This window comes from Myxocyprinus asiaticus, chromosome 47 (genome assembly GCF_019703515.2).
Source record: "Myxocyprinus asiaticus isolate MX2 ecotype Aquarium Trade chromosome 47, UBuf_Myxa_2, whole genome shotgun sequence".
In the NCBI taxonomy this organism is placed as follows: domain Eukaryota; kingdom Metazoa; phylum Chordata; class Actinopteri; order Cypriniformes; family Catostomidae; genus Myxocyprinus; species Myxocyprinus asiaticus.
Window position 1 is genome coordinate 8,506,711 of NC_059390.1, and position 17,133 is coordinate 8,523,843.

General features: G+C 38.8%; 2 protein-coding genes across 3 annotated transcripts in view; one reads left to right on the forward strand and one right to left on the reverse strand.

The window, feature by feature from the left end:
- The window catches only part of LOC127436390 (signal peptide, CUB and EGF-like domain-containing protein 1), a 105,597-nt gene extending 102,641 nt beyond the window's left edge, over nt 1-2,956 (reverse strand). For both annotated transcript variants that reach the window (XM_051690495.1, XM_051690494.1), the window contains exons 1-2: nt 2,800-2,956; nt 442-564 (exon numbers count right to left, since the gene is read on the reverse strand). In XM_051690495.1, the coding sequence (XP_051546455.1) occupies nt 442-564; nt 2,800-2,887 (211 nt within the window). In that variant the 5' untranslated portion in view covers nt 2,888-2,956. The remainder of the gene's footprint in view (nt 1-441; nt 565-2,799) is intronic.
- A 925-nt stretch (nt 2,957-3,881) lies between these two features.
- LOC127436394 (sorting and assembly machinery component 50 homolog B) lies at nt 3,882-13,791 on the forward strand. Its single transcript, XM_051690498.1, has 15 exons — nt 3,882-4,031; nt 4,303-4,413; nt 5,509-5,610; nt 5,691-5,778; nt 6,712-6,818; nt 7,024-7,154; nt 7,375-7,462; nt 7,564-7,692; nt 9,681-9,752; nt 9,876-9,962; nt 10,124-10,194; nt 10,344-10,411; nt 10,537-10,683; nt 11,524-11,665; nt 11,793-13,791. Exons 1-15 carry the CDS (start codon nt 4,011-4,013, stop codon nt 11,836-11,838), a joined length of 1,410 nt encoding a protein of 469 aa, XP_051546458.1. The 5' UTR covers nt 3,882-4,010; the 3' UTR covers nt 11,839-13,791.
- The last annotated feature ends 3,342 nt before the right edge of the window (nt 13,792-17,133 follow it).

Here is a 17,133-nt window from a genome sequence, read left to right on the forward strand (position 1 = left end):
TTCCCCACCGTTATGCCGCCCCTGTGATCATATGCTCAAAAGTATATCCTGTGCATGCACAACAGACATATGTGTCAGTGTACAGATGAGAGATGTAATGTTAATGTGTATTTGCGTCGAGATTTGCACTCACATTGACTGAGTGTCATTCGCTCTGACTGTGTGTGCGTTGGCTCCAGCTGTGCTGTGCTCACAGGCAGAACAGAAGAAGGAGGTGTCAAGGCTGGAGCATGTTTTGCCCTCCCAGCACCTCTCATCCTCACTTTGCACTTCCTTCTGACTAATTAAGACCCACAGCAGGAGCTAAAGAACAGCTGGATGACCTGATCAGAGTGTGTGCGTGTGTGAAATAGTGAGAGATGGGCGAACAGGGAGGGAATGAGCGAAACAGAGGGAGATATTCAGAAAAAGTGGGAGGGAGAGAGAGATCTAGTTGCCCACCTTCGCAGTGCTTGCCATCTCCCTTGTATCCAGTTTTGCATATGCACTTGAAGGACTTTGGAGTGTTCTGGCACAGAGCGTCGATGTGACAGTCGTCGGTAGCTTCTGAGCACTCATCAGCATCTGTGGGGTTATCACATGGGACAAGACTCAGCTTAATGCTACTTCACACATCCAGGATCCAAATAGATGTCACTTTTCAGTCAGACTGAAGCGTTTAAAATGACAGTTTTAATCTAACTGAAATTAAACTTTTAAAGTGCATGTAAACGTACTGAATGTTATATCAGAGAGAGTAAAAGAGAGACTGATAGGGTAAATTCCATGACAAAGAGATTTTTCTCTCTAGAAATGTGACACTTTTTTCAGTTTAGCAATGCAAAATAAATAACCCAATCCAAATAGTCAAAATACACTTAAAATTAATGGTTCCGAAAAAGGGTTGTACAACCTCATGTCATAAGACAACCATTTCAAGTTCCATAAATAACCTTTTATTCTTTAGTTTAAAAAAAAATAATCTATAACAACCTAAGAACCATCATTAAAACCAACTCAACAAGAAAAAAAAAAGAAAAAGAAAAAAGGGTCTTGATAAGAAGAACGTTCTTTTCTGAACCCCAGGTGCTGCAAAGAACCATTGAAGAAGCTTTATTTTTGAGAGTGCATCAGGGTAGTAATGCCAGTAAAACAGTTTTTTATTAACAAATAAACATACAGCCTCTCTAAACGGCAGCATCTTCTGTTATTTTAATTAATGCGGTACAAATGATAAAACAATGAATAGTCATTACACCAATCCTGCTGTTCACCCTTTTGTCTTTCATACACGAATATCACTCATACAGAAGAGCATGCTTTATGGCATGCAATGGCATTTATGGGAAAACAGAAAGACTTCTCATCTGAGCACACAATCGACCAAATTAGATGAACTTAGACTTTATGAAACTTATGAAAAATCAATATACATATGTGTGTCTGACAAGCAAATAAGGGTGTGGTAAGGGTTGCTTTTGTTGCTGGTCTAACATCAGCTTGCTTTTCCTCTGATGAGGATCTTATTGCTGGTTTGGATATTGACAGGTAGTTTCAGAATACAACAGAACAGAAAGATCAGACCAACATTTTTCCAATGGAAATATATCATTGGTATACTGATTCACCTCAAAAGCCTGATTTATTTGTGTTCAGCAGAAATTACTCATGTCTGAGGCTAAAGGCAAATGAATGAATGAATGAATGAATGAATGTGTAAATTGCTGGACAGCTCTCTTAAAATAGCTGTGAGATATGAAACATAATAAACCATAAGGTGATTTAATTGCATATTGATAACATCAACGCTGCAACCATACTAGTGCCACAGCACTGGCCCCAAATTACAGGTGGGTCTCTCTCTCCCCCCTTGCTATTCCCATTTCTCTGTCTTCTTAACAGTTGTAACCCCAGGCCTGTCCTAAACAGACTATCTTAAACTTTACGCACATGTGTGGCAAAAGGTCGCAGAATCCATCTAAGGAATGTGCGCAAAGGTGCGCTCCTCTGGTTAAACCTTTAAAAACATAGATCATTCAACCCCACAGCATATATACACAAAAATATAGTGATCGCATTTCCATACTTCTTTATGTGATTAAATAATTCCCATTTGAAATCACTCAAAACCTGGTGAGCCAAAAGTCCACTAGCGCGCAATGGAGAAAACTCCAGTGAACTTATTCTCTTTTGGAGATGAGTTATATATAAGCAGGGCTTTTATTTTATTTTGTGTTTAACTTGAACACATATGCCTCGAAATCTTAAATCGTGTCCTGGTTTAAAAGAACCAGCAGTCTGTTTTTATTGTTTGTCTCATTATTGACTTTTTGGGGCATTAATTACGGGGAGACACAATGCGTATTGATGGCAGCGGAGGAGTGAGTGGTCGATAAGCCCCCCAGATCGACCCCATAAGGGCGGCTCATGTTCATATAGACCCCATGGGAGCCTGCATCGACCCCACCAAAATCTATCCTTAAAGACTACCACGCGCAATGCTGTGCGTTAAACCAGACCTACGCGTTCAAATACGCATATGTCATAGAGACATATTTCAACATGCTATTTTCAGTTGTTATTTGTCAATAATGATCCCAAGATTTAAATCAAAGTGTAACTAAGAATGCACAAGAAAGTCCAAGTTATTTCATTAGATTAATGCAATTACAGCTACGCTGTCTTAATAATACAGAATGCATTGCAAATGATATTCACACTAAAATGATTTGCAAATGAAATGCAACCTCTGATATGTATCAGGTGTTAAAAGTTTCAATGAAAAGTAAAATGATGAAAAGAGATAAGGGGAACACTTACCTGCGACTCCAACATTTCCCATGACATCGAAAGCATTTATGAGGAGGAAAAACAAACAGACGTCCCAGTAAAAGCAGGCAGGACTCATGGTTAAGAGACTGTGAGAGTGAATGGACTTCTCCAGTTGTGCGTTTCTTTGATAAGAGGAGCGTATCTAATGCTGCTGGCAGAAAGAGCACGAGAGCTAGAAACCTCGCGACGCCCGCTGATTGGTTTGCACTCATTTGAGGAGGAGATGGGAGGAGGAAGGAAGGGGGGAGAGAGAGAGAGAGAAAGACTTTGCGTTTGTCTATATCAGCATATATCTATCTGTATATACTGATTACAGTGGCAATACAACAGAAAAAAGCAAAAGTGTAAAAAAGTGTAAATAGCAAGTAATAAAAAGAACATTTCTAATACAGGCCTATGTAAGATAATTGCCCACTAATTATGTGCCCTTTAAGTTGAGATTTTAAAATACTGAAACTTCGTAATAGTTTGGATCAATCTAATCACTAAGGCATAAAACACACACACACACACATAAATAAATAAATAAATAAATAAAAATCGGTAAAAGAGATTTCACCAGAGATTGGTTACATCTTTGAGACTTGCTAGTCTGCTCATGATAAAAAAGCGATCTAGACAAACCACTAGAGATGATATACTGCCCTCTGCTGGCGAAAGTAGAATCAGATTGTAATGTCATGGTACCTGTATACCGTTGTATTCCAATATATTTCAATATTACCATGCTAGTACCATGGTACGTGTCCATTATGTCAACACAAAGAGTTACCCCATAGTTAGTCACCATAGTTAGTTTTTTTGTAAGTGATAAATCATCAGGCGGACATTGTAAACCAACGAAATGGCTTATGTACGCTACTTGTGTACGAGCCTGAGTTTACAAAACTACACTTTAACTACGAAAATGTGACGTAATAATATGAATTGCCAAACAATTGGAAAACTACGCTCCATTCATAGATCTCTGCTTTAACATTTGCCCTCTTCACTGGTCTGGGAGGGGGACCGCCCATTTCTACACAACGTCACACTAGTCTAGCCAATCAGCATTCTGCTTCGCAAAGGGGTTGCTTGTCATGGCGTCCTCCTTGAAGGGGGTTGGGTTCACTGCTTCTTAATAAGTGCGATATTTTACGTTCCCACGGCACCGTCAGCTGAGAGACTTCATCGCGTTTAGGGTATCGTTGCACAATAAAATGGGGACTGTGCATGCGAGGGTAATTGCTTTCTTAAAAATTCTGGGCGACATATGCTGGGCTTTTCTGTGACCTTGTGTTCAGAGTTATTGTGCTGGATTTCTTGCTTGTTTTGTCTCGATGCATTTATAAAGAAGGGTACATGCACAATGGACTCTTAGGAATGTTCCAGTGGGCAGTATGTGACTATACATGTGTGAAATATATAGACATTATTATTATTATTATTATTATTATTATTATTATCATTATTGTTATTATTTATATATTTATTTATTTATTTATATTGTAGAGTATGGATTCTTACCCCATGTATGGGCGAGACCGGGGCGTCAACCCAGAGGAGATAGAAGTGATGGAGGCTGTACAAGAAACTAAACAAGAGATTTTAGAAAATAAAGATGTAAGTTGTGTTCTAAACTGTTTTGACTTCTTTTAAATTACACTGAGAAAGCACCAATGTACTAGCAGGGTTTTTGGAAATCCATCATGATAGTATCATGATCTTTGAACATATTGCATGGTTATACTATGGTATAATTTAAAGTACTTGGGAGTACCATGTAAATGTAATGGTACATCAATGTAGTAGTCATTCAGTACTATAGTATATATTAAAGTACCTTGCTATTACCAACTGATATCATCACTGTACCATGGTACTGCCAAAGTACTTTATATTAGGGGTAACTTTAAAATTATTTGCACTAACTGTTTAGACATCTCAATTAAAGGCATAATTCACTGAAAATGTTAAATTCTGTCATAACTTTCTCACCCATATGTTGTTCCACACTTGTATGAAATATTGAAATATTAGGCGGAATATTAGATACTGACAGTCTAAAAAGAGCAGCTCAGCATTCTTTTTATTTATTTTTTTTAATCCCCTTTTCTCCCCAATTTGGAATGCCCAATTCCCACTACGTACTAGGTCCTCACCTCAATCTGGGTGGTGGAGGACCAATCTCAGTTGCCTCCGCTTCTGAGACCGTCAATCCGCGCATCTTATCACGTGGCTCATGACACCGCGGAGACTCACAGCATGTGGAGGCTCATGCTACTCTCTGCGATCCATGCACAAAACCACGCGCCCCATTGAGAGCGAGAACCACTTAATCGCGACCACGAGGAGGTTACCCCGTGTGACTCTACCCTCCCTAGCAACCAGGCCAATTTGGTTGCTAAGGAGACCTGGCTGGAGTCACTCAGCACACCCTGGATTCGAACTCACGACTCCAGGGGTGGTAGTCAGCATCAGCACTCGCTGAGGTACCCAGGCTCCGCATCACCACTCTTTAAAGATTTTCCTCTTGTGTTCCACGGAAGAAAGAAAGTCACATGGGTTTGGAACAACATGAGGGTGAGCAAATTGCAACAGATTTTTTATTTTTGGGGAAACTAAGCCTGAAACTCACATTGTGTTGCATATTATTATTGCATATATCTCCAATCTGCACCTGCAGTCACACACTGTGACATCTCTGATTTCATCTAGGTTGTTGTGCAGCATGTGAATATTGCAGGTCTAGGAAGAACTAAAGAGGATTACTTGGGCTATGAGATCTCTGATGTCTTCACTGCCAGGAACCTGGTTGAAGTGAGTGAGTTGGCAAGGTCGATGTGTTTCGTTTAGATCGGTTATTATGAGAAAAGATTACAAACCCAGTTTTTTCGCAGGTGATGAGGAAATCCCATGAGGCCAGACAGAGGTTACTTTGTCTGGGCATATTTAAAGACGTGGAGGTGGTGATCGACATCTCAGAAGGTAACGAATCCATAACATGTGTTTATATGCAGACAGTTGATCATGCTTAATTTAGATATTGTAATAGATAGGTAATACTTGTCAAAACAAACTTTGATTGTTTAATAGTTTAACACTAATTTAAAAAAAAAAAAATACGTTTGAAGGTTACAGATAGATAAATGGCAAGAAAAAGAAAAAGAGAGACACAGTTTCAGCAGATTTAAGGCCTTGTTTATTTTTGACAGTTAGAGTTTGAAAAGTCTTGGCTCGTTTGACCCTTCCGTTAATGTAAGTGTACGGGATTTTTGTTTACAGCCAAACACTGTAATTCTGATCAGTTAGAAAAGTCATAGAAACCTGACTTGAGTCAGAAAACTCTGAAGGTCTGTGCCAAGTTTGGTGGATGTAGCTTGAAAGCTCTAGGAGGAGTTACAGTCAGAAATTTTGGTCTTGGTTTAGGGATTTTGAAAAAAACCCTAAACCATGTCTGTAAAATAACAGTATGTTGGCTTTGTCTAGCCAACGTAATAAGAGAGCTGTTTTGACAAAATATGTTGTAGAACAAAGAGATCTTTTGAGTAGAACAGGTTGAATGGAATGCTTACAAAGTGCATTTGCAATGTTAAGGTTAAGGCAAACAGCTGTACTAAAGAATATAGTATGACGTCAGTTCATTTATCCACTCATAAAGAAGGCAAAACCAATGGGTCCAAAGTTCAGTCTTTTTATTGCCAGTGTCATTATTATATTGGTATATTGTGTATGCAGGTGAATTACAAGTTCAGGGAGGATTATTTCTCCAAGTGGCTAATTGCAATTTAATCTGGGTTCAGAATCAATTGCTTCTTTATACACAGACATTTTCTATTAACTTCATAGAGGAATAATCTATGTAAAACATTCATCCACACTATTTGTTGTAAATTGTTGTCATTCTAATGTACTCTTTAGGAGTGGATGCGCTGCCAAATGGACTCAATGTTACTTTTGAGGTTACTGAGCTAAAACGTCTTACTGGCAGTTACAACACCTTGGTTGGAAATAATGAAGGCAGTATGGTGAGAACCATAATACTAACACACACACCCCAGCTCTCACATAATATGGTGACCAGTCAAGCTGTCACACAAATTTGTCATCTTTTGATACGATTTCTCTTTGGCTCAGTGGTGTTATTAATCCACACTTTTGAGTCAGTGTGGATTGTAGTTTATTATTCTTTAGATTTTCATTGTGTGTATTTTTGTGTTTATTCCTGCAAAGGTATTGGGTATTAAGCTTCCAAACATGTTTGGTCGTGGAGAGAGGGTCACCTTCCAATTCTCATATGGAACTAAAGAGACATCCTATGGCCTATCTTTTTTCAAACCTCAGCCGGGGTATTATGAACGCAAGTAGGCAAAACTTTAAAGTAAATCACTTAAAAATGTGAAGTGTGTCATTTTTTTCGATGTTAAATTGCTGTCTCTCATCCCAGCTTAAAATACAGAGACAATTATAAGTAAGCCATTTGTATGTTGCAACATTGGCTAATTCAGTTTTGTGAGTTTGGGGTGGGATTGTCTGTCCAACAGCTGGAATTTTACACATCTCTGAATTCTTTCCTTTATGAAGCATTGCTCTGAACCTGTACAAAGTCACTGGCCAGTTTCCGTGGAGCTCTCTAAAAGAAACCGACAGGGGCGTTTCTACTGAACTGAATGTAAGGACAATAACTGAGCTAAGTGACCTCAGTTTTCACTTTAAATGATTAACAAGCCTATACTTTATAAGCAGTGGTTTAATGCAATATGTGTCTTTCAGTTCCCACTGTGGATGACAGATCACACTCTGAAATGGGAGGGCGTGTGGCGAGAACTTGGATGTCTGGCCCGAAGTGCCTCCTTTGCCGTGAGAGAGGAAAGTGGCCACACCCTAAAATCCGCCCTTTCTGTAAGCTTTCCTCCGTAAACCTAAACCCAAGAAACTTTTGGTTCCATGGTTTTAGACCCACGGTTTTCAAACTGGGAGGCATCAGAGAATTTCAGGGGAGGCATGGAGATTGATAACTTCAAGTAAAACCAAAAGATACATAAATGCAATAAAAATGTATTGTGGAGACATGAAAATTAATAGCTTAATGGACCAAAGTCCATCTTAATACATTGTAGCTATCTGGCGTTATAAAGAGCAAGAACACATCCATGTACCGGTTGTGCTAGTGCGAATCTCTACGCTCGCACGTGAATTTCCTTCACTCGTGCACAAATCTGGACTTGCACTCTTAAATATAAGATGCTCTCTGAAGAAATCTCCCTGCTCTCTCTCAGGGAATGCGTGTGCATGCTTAACTTGTCCTGTACATTTGTGAATCTGTGATAAAGCCATATAGCTCTGCCTCTGTTCATTCGTCATGACGTTTCCATTACGAGTTCAACATGATATCGGGTCGATGTGTCTTCATGTGTTTGTGACAAGTGCAGTTTCACCACTGATTATAGATCAGTGAGCAGGGCCGTTTCTGAGCATATGGGGGCCCTAAGTGAAATTCTACTTGGATATTCAAAAAATGTGAATATATTATCTACACAAAACTGTCTATTGTGACAATAGTATTGTCTACTCCTTAGTTATATAGCTTGCAGAAATGTCTGAAAACATGTACCTTTGGAAAAACAGACACCACTGCAAAACGTTAGCTAACCATTGTTGCAATTTAATGCATGACAACGAATAAAAACCATGTAGCCAGGTAGCTGGCTTACATTTGTTTCTTACCAGTGGTTTTGCTATGTTTCTCCTCCTCTTCCTTTTTATTTTTTCCGCTCACGACATAAGTGCGCTTCATGATGACGAAAAACCCTGTGAGCATGCGCTTGCCTGTCTACTACTCTCTCCTTGCAATTACATTCTCCCTTCCCTCTCGGGCCACAAGGGGGCCCCCTATAACTGTCTAATTGAGGCATTACAGCTGCCTGAGACTTACTTGCAGCTTTTTGTATATTAAAAAAAAAAAAAAAAAATCGACCTTGCTTCGTGGGGTCCCCTGGTTGCTCGGGGGCTCTAAGCAGTCGCTTATACCACTTATAGCTTGAAACGGCCCTATCAGTGAGTTTCATATAGAGACGGAGACTGGCTCATGTGATGCGAGTTTAGAAAAAATGCAGGCTAAAAACAGTAAAAATGCAAAAGATGCAAAATACTGGGGGGCCTGGGTAGCTCAGCGCATATTGATCCTGACTACCACTACCACTGGAGTCGCGAGTTTGAATCCAGGGCATGCTGAGTGACTCCAGCCAGGTCTCCTAAGCAACCAAATTGGCCCGGTTGCTAAGGAGGGTAGAGTCACATGGGGTAACCTCCTCGTGGTCGCGATTAGTGGTTCTCGCTCTCAATGGGGCACGTGGAAAGTTGTGCGTGGATCGTGGAGAGTAGCATGAGCCTCCACATGCTGTGAGTCTCTGCAGTGTCATGCAGAGCGAGCCACGTGATAAGATGTGTGGATTGACTGTCTTGGAAGCGGAGGCAACTGAGACTTGTCCTCCACCACCCGGATTGAGGTGAGTAACCGCGCCACCATGAGGATCTACTAAGTAGTGGGATTTGGGCATTCCAAATTGGGGAGAAAAGGGGATAAAAAAAATTAAAAAAAAGATTTTATAAAAATATTATTAATATAAATATGTATAGCCATTAATGACACACCAGTGTATGACGCATTGCTGAATGAGTCTGTCAGACTGAATTTAAGGTTATTGATCATCATTGGTAAATTGCTCCAATGCCTGAAATATGATGCATTTTGATAATATAACACTAGAGGAAAATACAAAGTCTTGTAAATTTTGTCAGAGGGGGGCTTATTGTTTACTACTTTGAAAACTCCTATTTTAGACTAATGATTGATCTCATGAAATATCCCTGTTCTTGTCTTATACTAGCACACCATGGTAATAGACACCAGAAACTCAGCGATCTTGCCCCGAAGAGGTGCTTTACTACGAATCAACCAGGTATGAGGGCTTGAACATCAGCCCAAAACATGTCAACAGCAGTTTGGTGTTTCCCCATGTAACATTACTTTGCTTTGTAATTCCCTGTACTGACTACAATAGTTGTTTGCTCTGTTGGTTTAGGAACTGGCAGGATACACCGGTGGAGATGCCAGCTTTCTCAAGGAGGACTTTGAGCTACAACTCAACAAACCTTTTATCTGGGGCTCTGTATGTAGTCTTGCTTAATGTATACGCTTTTGAACTCTCAAGGAATTTTTGTGATGGTTTGATGGAGTATTTGTGCTCATCTACACATAAATCTAATAAATTGGACTTAAAAAGTAATAATTGTAGAGTTCTGTTACAGTAACTACCTGTTTCTCTTATAGGTGCTATCTGCATCTCTGTGGGGTGGGATGATCTATCCACTTACAAGTCAGCCTACCTCCATTGCTGACAGGTGTGTTTTTGGGATTATACTGTAGATATTTTGTCGAAGGATATACAGTGTTAAAGAATATTATTTTCTCTTAAGTCTCTTAGAGAAGTAGTAAGGGACTGAATTTATATATGTAATTTGACTGTATAGTGTTTGATTGTTTCTGGCAGGTTCTATCTGGGCGGTCCAACGAGTGTAAGAGGTTTCGGCATGTACAGTATTGGGCCCCAGAGTGAAGGTAAATGGCTTTAAAAAACAATTAATTCCATTAAATTTATTGTTGAATGGTATGTCCTTGTAATTTTATTTTATGTTATGTTCCTGGTATGAAACCCTGACCTCTGTGTGACCTTACCTGATCAGGTGATTATCTGGGTGGGGAAGCATATTGGGCCAGTGGGCTCCACCTGTACACACCCCTCCCCTTCCGCTCGACCAAGGGCAGCTTGGCTGACCTCTTCAGAACTCACTTCTTCCTCAATGCTGGAAACCTTTGCAACCTCAACTACGGTGAGTATTTCCCCTAGTTAGTAAACCCTCTTAGGTTGAAATGTTGTGTGTAGACTATGGGTGTAACGGTACATGTATTCGTCCCGAACCGTCACGGTACTGACGTCACGGTTCGGTGCAGGCAGTCAGATGAAGAATACATCCGAGTCAGTCACAGGCGATCCACTCCAATCCAGAAGGGGGTGAGAGCGTTAATGCAACACTGTTTGCTAACCGCCACAACAAGAAAAAGAGCAGAAGAAGAAGAGACCATCTACGCACCAACCCAAAACAAGAATGGCTTCTCCTAATGCACAGGTTTTATTTTTCATTATTCTATTTATTTTGTACTTTTATAACACAAGAGATGCTTTTCAGTTTTGTAGCTGATTGTGACCAAATACCTTTTGTTTTTCATCAACCCTACAAAAAAATATATGGCCTATGCAAGAGTGCATTCCGTTTACTGCTTAGTGCTTAATACACTAAAGGAGGCTGTATTCTACCAACTACCTCAGGGGGGACTAAATGCCGCTAGGTGGAACAAACTGTAATTTGCACTACTGTCTGTTCAAAATAAATGAAAAGAAACCTAGCATTTTGGGATATGTTGCTTTTTTCCTGTTGTACCGAACTCGCATCGAACCATGACCCCAAAACCGAGGTACGTACCGAACCGTGACTTCTGTGTACCGTTACACCCCTAGTGTAGACCATTAGGTTTTACTAAGGAAACGCAGTTGTCTTTAGTTCTTGACTGAATGTATGTGTAGAGAGGCCTTTTGGCCACATGGTGATGCTGTTGATTCATGGAAACTTCAGTTTGACACTTTTCATCCATGTGTATTGTTATTTGTTTAGGAGAGGGACCACGCGCACATCTACAGAAGCTAGCAGAGTGTATCCGTTGGTCTTATGGGGCGGGAATAATTCTACGTCTAGGAAATATTGCTAGACTTGAACTCAATTACTGCTTCCCCATGGGTGTTCAAAGTGGAGACAGGTAAATATACACATCTACTACTTAAAGACAGCCAAAATAAAGCCTTTGGGACAGTATTGTTGTTAGTCTGTTTGTATTGGTGTTAAATTATTAATGACCTCACTTTAACTCTATTACTTACCTGCAGGATATGTGATGGAGTTCAATTTGGAGCAGGCATCCGTTTCCTGTGATCTCTCCAGCTGAAGCAGGGAGTTGTGGGATAGCTTTTTGGAGTATTTGTTTGAATGTTTGAACTCAAAGTGAGAGTTCTTCCTGCATGCACACTCTGAGGATACACTCCTTTTACCTAGAAGGCAAAGGATGACTGAGCTTACTTAAGAAAAACATCTTGGTTTTGCCCTAAAATGAAAATTCAGTTGTCATTTCCTAACCTTCACGTCGTTCCAAACCCGTATGATTTTCTTTCTTGCATGGAACACACGAGGAGACAATTTTCTATGCAATGAAAGTGGATGGTGACTGAGGCTAAAATTTTGCCTAATATCTCTTTTTGTGTTTCATGGTTAAAAAGAAGGTAATTCCGGTTTGGAACATTCATTACTGAATTTTCCTTTTTCTCTGTGAACTACACCTTTAAAAGAGGTGGCTGCAAGTGTTAAAATAGTTTTCCTTGTACAGTTGTTTCCAATGTGAAATTCTTGTACGAAACCACACCACTGTCATCTGATATGTTCTTTAGCAGTGTTGGGAGATGTGCAGTAAATATTGTACTTCAGAAAAAGGCTCTGTGATGAAACCCACATATATGACTCTAACAAAGCACTTTTTCTCCTTTTAAATGACATGGTTTAGTGTTTAAATCAGTTGTCTTCTCTAATGCCAAACCAGATAAATTAATCGACTCTGATTTCACTGAACGGATCATGAGTCAACACCTTTGTGAGGTCCACCAGCAGTGCTCTTGTTGTTAGGACACTTTTTATTATTGTCAGAACTTGTTATACTGTGCACAAAATAAACAGTTTGGATCCCCAATTCACGTGCTATTTTCTCTGAAATTTTTATGCACAATATGCCCAATTAATTGAATCAGTTCTATGATTCAGTGGTTCCATGTTTATGTTTGAAACTGTATGGCAAAAGTTGTCCAACCACAAAACCGGCATGATGCTTATGTAAAACAAAAAACTACCATACTATGAGCGGATCAAAAATACTGTGTTTTGTTTGAATGTAGCTGTGGTATTTGTTCTTTATTTTAGATGGTGCTAATTTAAGATATGACAGAAAGTGTGTGCTATGTAATGAACGAATTTGTTGTTGGCACATTTTAGATCCACATCTGGTCATTTTTGCCTGATTTTACAGATCCAAGAGACATTATTTATCAAGGGATATTCAAAAGTGCAAGGATGTACATAAGCTACTAATAAAAAGAAAATAACAGTGTCTGCTAGAGAAATTTGCAGAATGAAAAATAAAGCATTGTGATTTAAATATGGAGAACTCAAAGAATCATATCAAACTACATATTTAGTCCAAGACAGGGGGATGAAGTGATGTCAGAACTGTGGTTTTGGTCCCTTGAGGGCGAAAGTACACACATCAGTACTTTCTGATGGTCGGAACAATTTTTGAGCAAAATTAGTACTTGTTTTCAGTCTCCTTTTTAAATGTAATTTATTTTTTTATTTTTTTTTTTATTTTTTTTGTGACTGACAGGTCATAAATTGCTTGATATTTGTCATGGAAAGATCTAAAATGTGGCCATCTAGACATCAGTTAAATAGCCGAAATAGCAACTGAACTGCATAAGTTGGGCCCTGCTATTAATTTTCAAAATGCATATTTTCGTAATGTACCAAGTTAGAAGGCCCTGTATAAATTACAGCATTAGCTGAGAAAGACATTTCTGTCATGTGTAGATAAAATGGACTTTACTGACTGAAATATATTAAAATTAATCAGAATCTAATTATTATAATTTTTTTATTATTATAGCAGTGACACAACATGACATTGTCCATTATTTGTCCCAGTTTTAATAAATAATCCAAAGTAAAAAAAAAAAAAAATCTGTCTGAATTCCAGCATGAATTTTAAAGCCACCATGTGTGTTTTTTTTTTTTTTTAAGTATATTGCTTTAACCCTAGAATGCATATGTAACTTCACCCCACTTAAATGCATATGTTGGTCAGAAAAAGACCTAGGTAATATCTAGATGATTATTCTTTATAAAACTACTTATTTTATTTACATTTTTAAATAGTTGATATATATTTTATTCAATTCTGAATTTGCAGACACATTGAACATGGAGTGGGAGTTTTGGGTGACGGTGTGAAAAAGCCTGTATAACAGAAATAAGGGCAATTTCTATTTTTGGTGATAAAATATGAAATGTCTCATTAACTCAACCCACACAAACACATACACTGGCGGCCAAAAGTTTGGAATAATGTACAGATTTTGCTGTTTCGGAAGGAAATTGGTACTTTAATTCACCAAAGTGGCATTCAACTGATCACAAAGTATAGTCAGGACATTACTGATGTAAAAAAAACAGCACCATTACTATTTGAAAAAAGTCATTTTTGATCAAATCAAGACAGCAGCCATCAGTCTAACACCTTATCCTTGAGTAATCATGCTAAATTGGTAATTTGGTACTAGAAAATCACTTACCAATATATCAAACACAGTTGAAAGCTATTTGGTTCGTTAAATGAAGCTTAACATTGTCTTTGTGTTTGTTTTTGAGTTGCCACAGTATGCAATAGACTGGCATGTCTTAAGGTCAATATTAGGTCAAAAATGGCAAAAAAGAAACCGCTTTCTCTAGAAACTCATCAGTCAATCATTGTTTTGAGGAATGAAGGCTATACAATGCTTGAAATTGTCAAAAAACTGAATATTTCATACAAAGGTGTACACTACAGTCTTCAAAGACAAAGGACAACTGGCTCTTACAAGGACAGAAAGAGATGTGGAAGGCCAGATGTACAACTAAACAAGAGGATAAGTACATCAGAGTCTCTAGTTTGAGAAATAGACATCACATATCCTCAGCTGACAGCTTCATTGAATTCTACCCGCTCAACACCAGTTTCATGTACAACTGTAAAGAGAAGACTCAGGGGTGCAGGCCTTATGGGAAGAATTGCAAAGAAAAAGCCACTTTTGAAACAAAAACAAAAAGAAAAGGTTAGAGTAAGCAAAGAAACACAGACATTGGACAATAGATAATTGGAAAAGAGTGTTATGGATCTTAACCCCATTGAGCTTTTGTGGGATCAGCTAGACTGTAAGGTGCGTGAGAAGTGCCCGACAAGACAGCCACATCTATGGCAAGTGCTACAGGAAGCGTGGGGTGAAATGTCTCCTGAGTATCTGGATAAACTGACAGCTAGAATGCCAAAGATCTGCAAAGCTGTCATTGCTGCACATAGAGGATTTTGTAATGAGAAATCTTAGTTTAAGAAGTTCTGGAAAAAAAAAATTTGTAATAGTAATTCTTTACGTTATTAATGTCCTGACTATACATGGTGATCAGTTGAATGTCACTTTGGTGAATTAAAGTACCAATTTATATCCATAAGAGCAAAATCTGTACATTATTCCAAACTTTTGGCCACCAGTGTACATACAGTATGAGTACAATGAACTAGGATAAAATGTTTTTTACAAAATACATAAAAAAAAAAAAAATTAATTAACTTGTGAAATGACAACCTTGTGTACTCTATATTGCCGTATGACAGTATATTTCTTTATTAATTTATGCAGATAAAGTTGTTGTTGTTCAGAGTGGTGAGGCGTACTGAAAAAAGAAAAGTTGCATGTTCAGAAGTGGTCCAGGAGCTCTCTAAACTCAGACAGCTTCAAGAGAACTGTCCCTTGGCTATAATGCCAACTTTAGATGCAAAAGCTGAATGACAACTTTATATATTTCCATACTACACATAAGTTTGAACGTGAACATGGTATTTAACATATATTTAATAACATAACAAATGGAAAATTAAAACAATTAATGTATTACAAAAAATAATGCCAGTGTTAAATTGATTAAACACTACAGTTGAAACACATTCAAGGGGCAGTCATGCAAATTCTCAAAAAATTATTAAAAAAATATATATATTCAACTAAATAAAAATAAAAGTTAGTTCACATGATGAAAGACACCTTAATTGAGGAATATCTGGATTGGCAGATCAAAAGACCACTTCATGCTAGAATTATGTCTTAAAATGTCTAAGGTTACTCACGTAACCTCGGTTCCCTGAGATGAAGGGAACGAGACATTGCATTTGAACGCTATGGGGAAATCCCTTTTCCACGACCTAGTTGAAGCACTTGTATCATAACGGCAATTTTGTGATTGGCAGTGATGTTTGAGGCGCGCATTTGCCCTATAAAAGCGGGCGCTCAAAAATAATTTCTTCCGAATTTCTGATTGAGGGACAAGAACGCGTCGCTTGTTCCTCGAAACTCTGACGTAGTAGTGCGGCCAAGTTTTGCAATGTCTCGTTCCCTTCATCTCAGGGAACCGAGGTTACGTTCCCTATTGATTCAGTTCACTCAACATTGCATTTGAACGCTATAGGGAATGGAGTCCCATCATGCCGCACTACATAGAGTCATACCCTAGATGTACGAGGGTAGAAACACTTAGAACAATGTGCATATGAGGTCACGACCCTTCAGGCGGTGACTTATATGTCTTCAAGTGTGTATGAAAATGAATAATCCCACATGGTGAAAACCAGATGGAAAATTCATCTTAATCTGTGGATCTACATGAGTCATATAATACACACAGAATAATTAACCCCTTTATAACCAGAGGTAGGGAGGGAGGTTTTATTTAATTGGAAGTGCTTGTGACTTCTAGTGGGCGTAAATTGGATAGTGGCCTACCCAGGCGGTTGTTTTAAAATTATAACAGGAAGCCTGCCCGAATAAAGAGCTCGGGCTCACCCGCTGGATGAAGGAATAATAGCTCTCTAGACAGAGAGGACTCGCGAAGCAATGGACGCCGCGTCTAGGTTATAAAACCTCGCGAACGTGTTCTGCGAAGACCATCCTGCTGCAAAGATTTGGAAAAAGCAGTGTTTTTTAAGTAAAGAAGCACAATTTATGATACCTTTGTTGTCAAATTTCACTGCTAATTTTAAATATGTTGTTTGATCGTTGGACTGACTTGCCAACAAAGGGACTTTGTCGACTGCTGTGGAGCTCGCACCAAGGCTAAAGGGCTTTTCGTGGCAAGTCAGTCTGCTCTGTGGCCATCATGGGAACGCTCCCAGGCAGCTTTTTTCTATGGATACAAGTGGTATAAAAGTACAGCTCCTATCTACCTGAATGGAGAGACCGAAATTTCCACGGTTGGTCACGATTACATTCGAAGAACAGATTTTAAATCAGCAGTTAAATCTGACAACAACAGTATCATAAATTGTGCTTCTTTGTCTCAGACCACGCTTAAAAAACGCTGTTGTTCAGGCTGGACCAACTAATG

What these genes read in the sequence shown, in the direction of transcription:
- LOC127436394 (XM_051690498.1), top strand. Translation starts at nt 4,011, where the DNA reads ATGGGGACTGTGCATGCGAGG. An exon ending in GAAATAATGAAGGCAGTATG is followed by an intron (nt 6,819 to 7,023) that starts GTGAGAACCATA and finishes ATTCCTGCAAAG; the next exon opens with GTATTGGGTATTAAGCTTCC. An exon ending in CTTTACTACGAATCAACCAG is followed by an intron (nt 9,753 to 9,875) that starts GTATGAGGGCTT and finishes CTGTTGGTTTAG; the next exon opens with GAACTGGCAGGATACACCGG.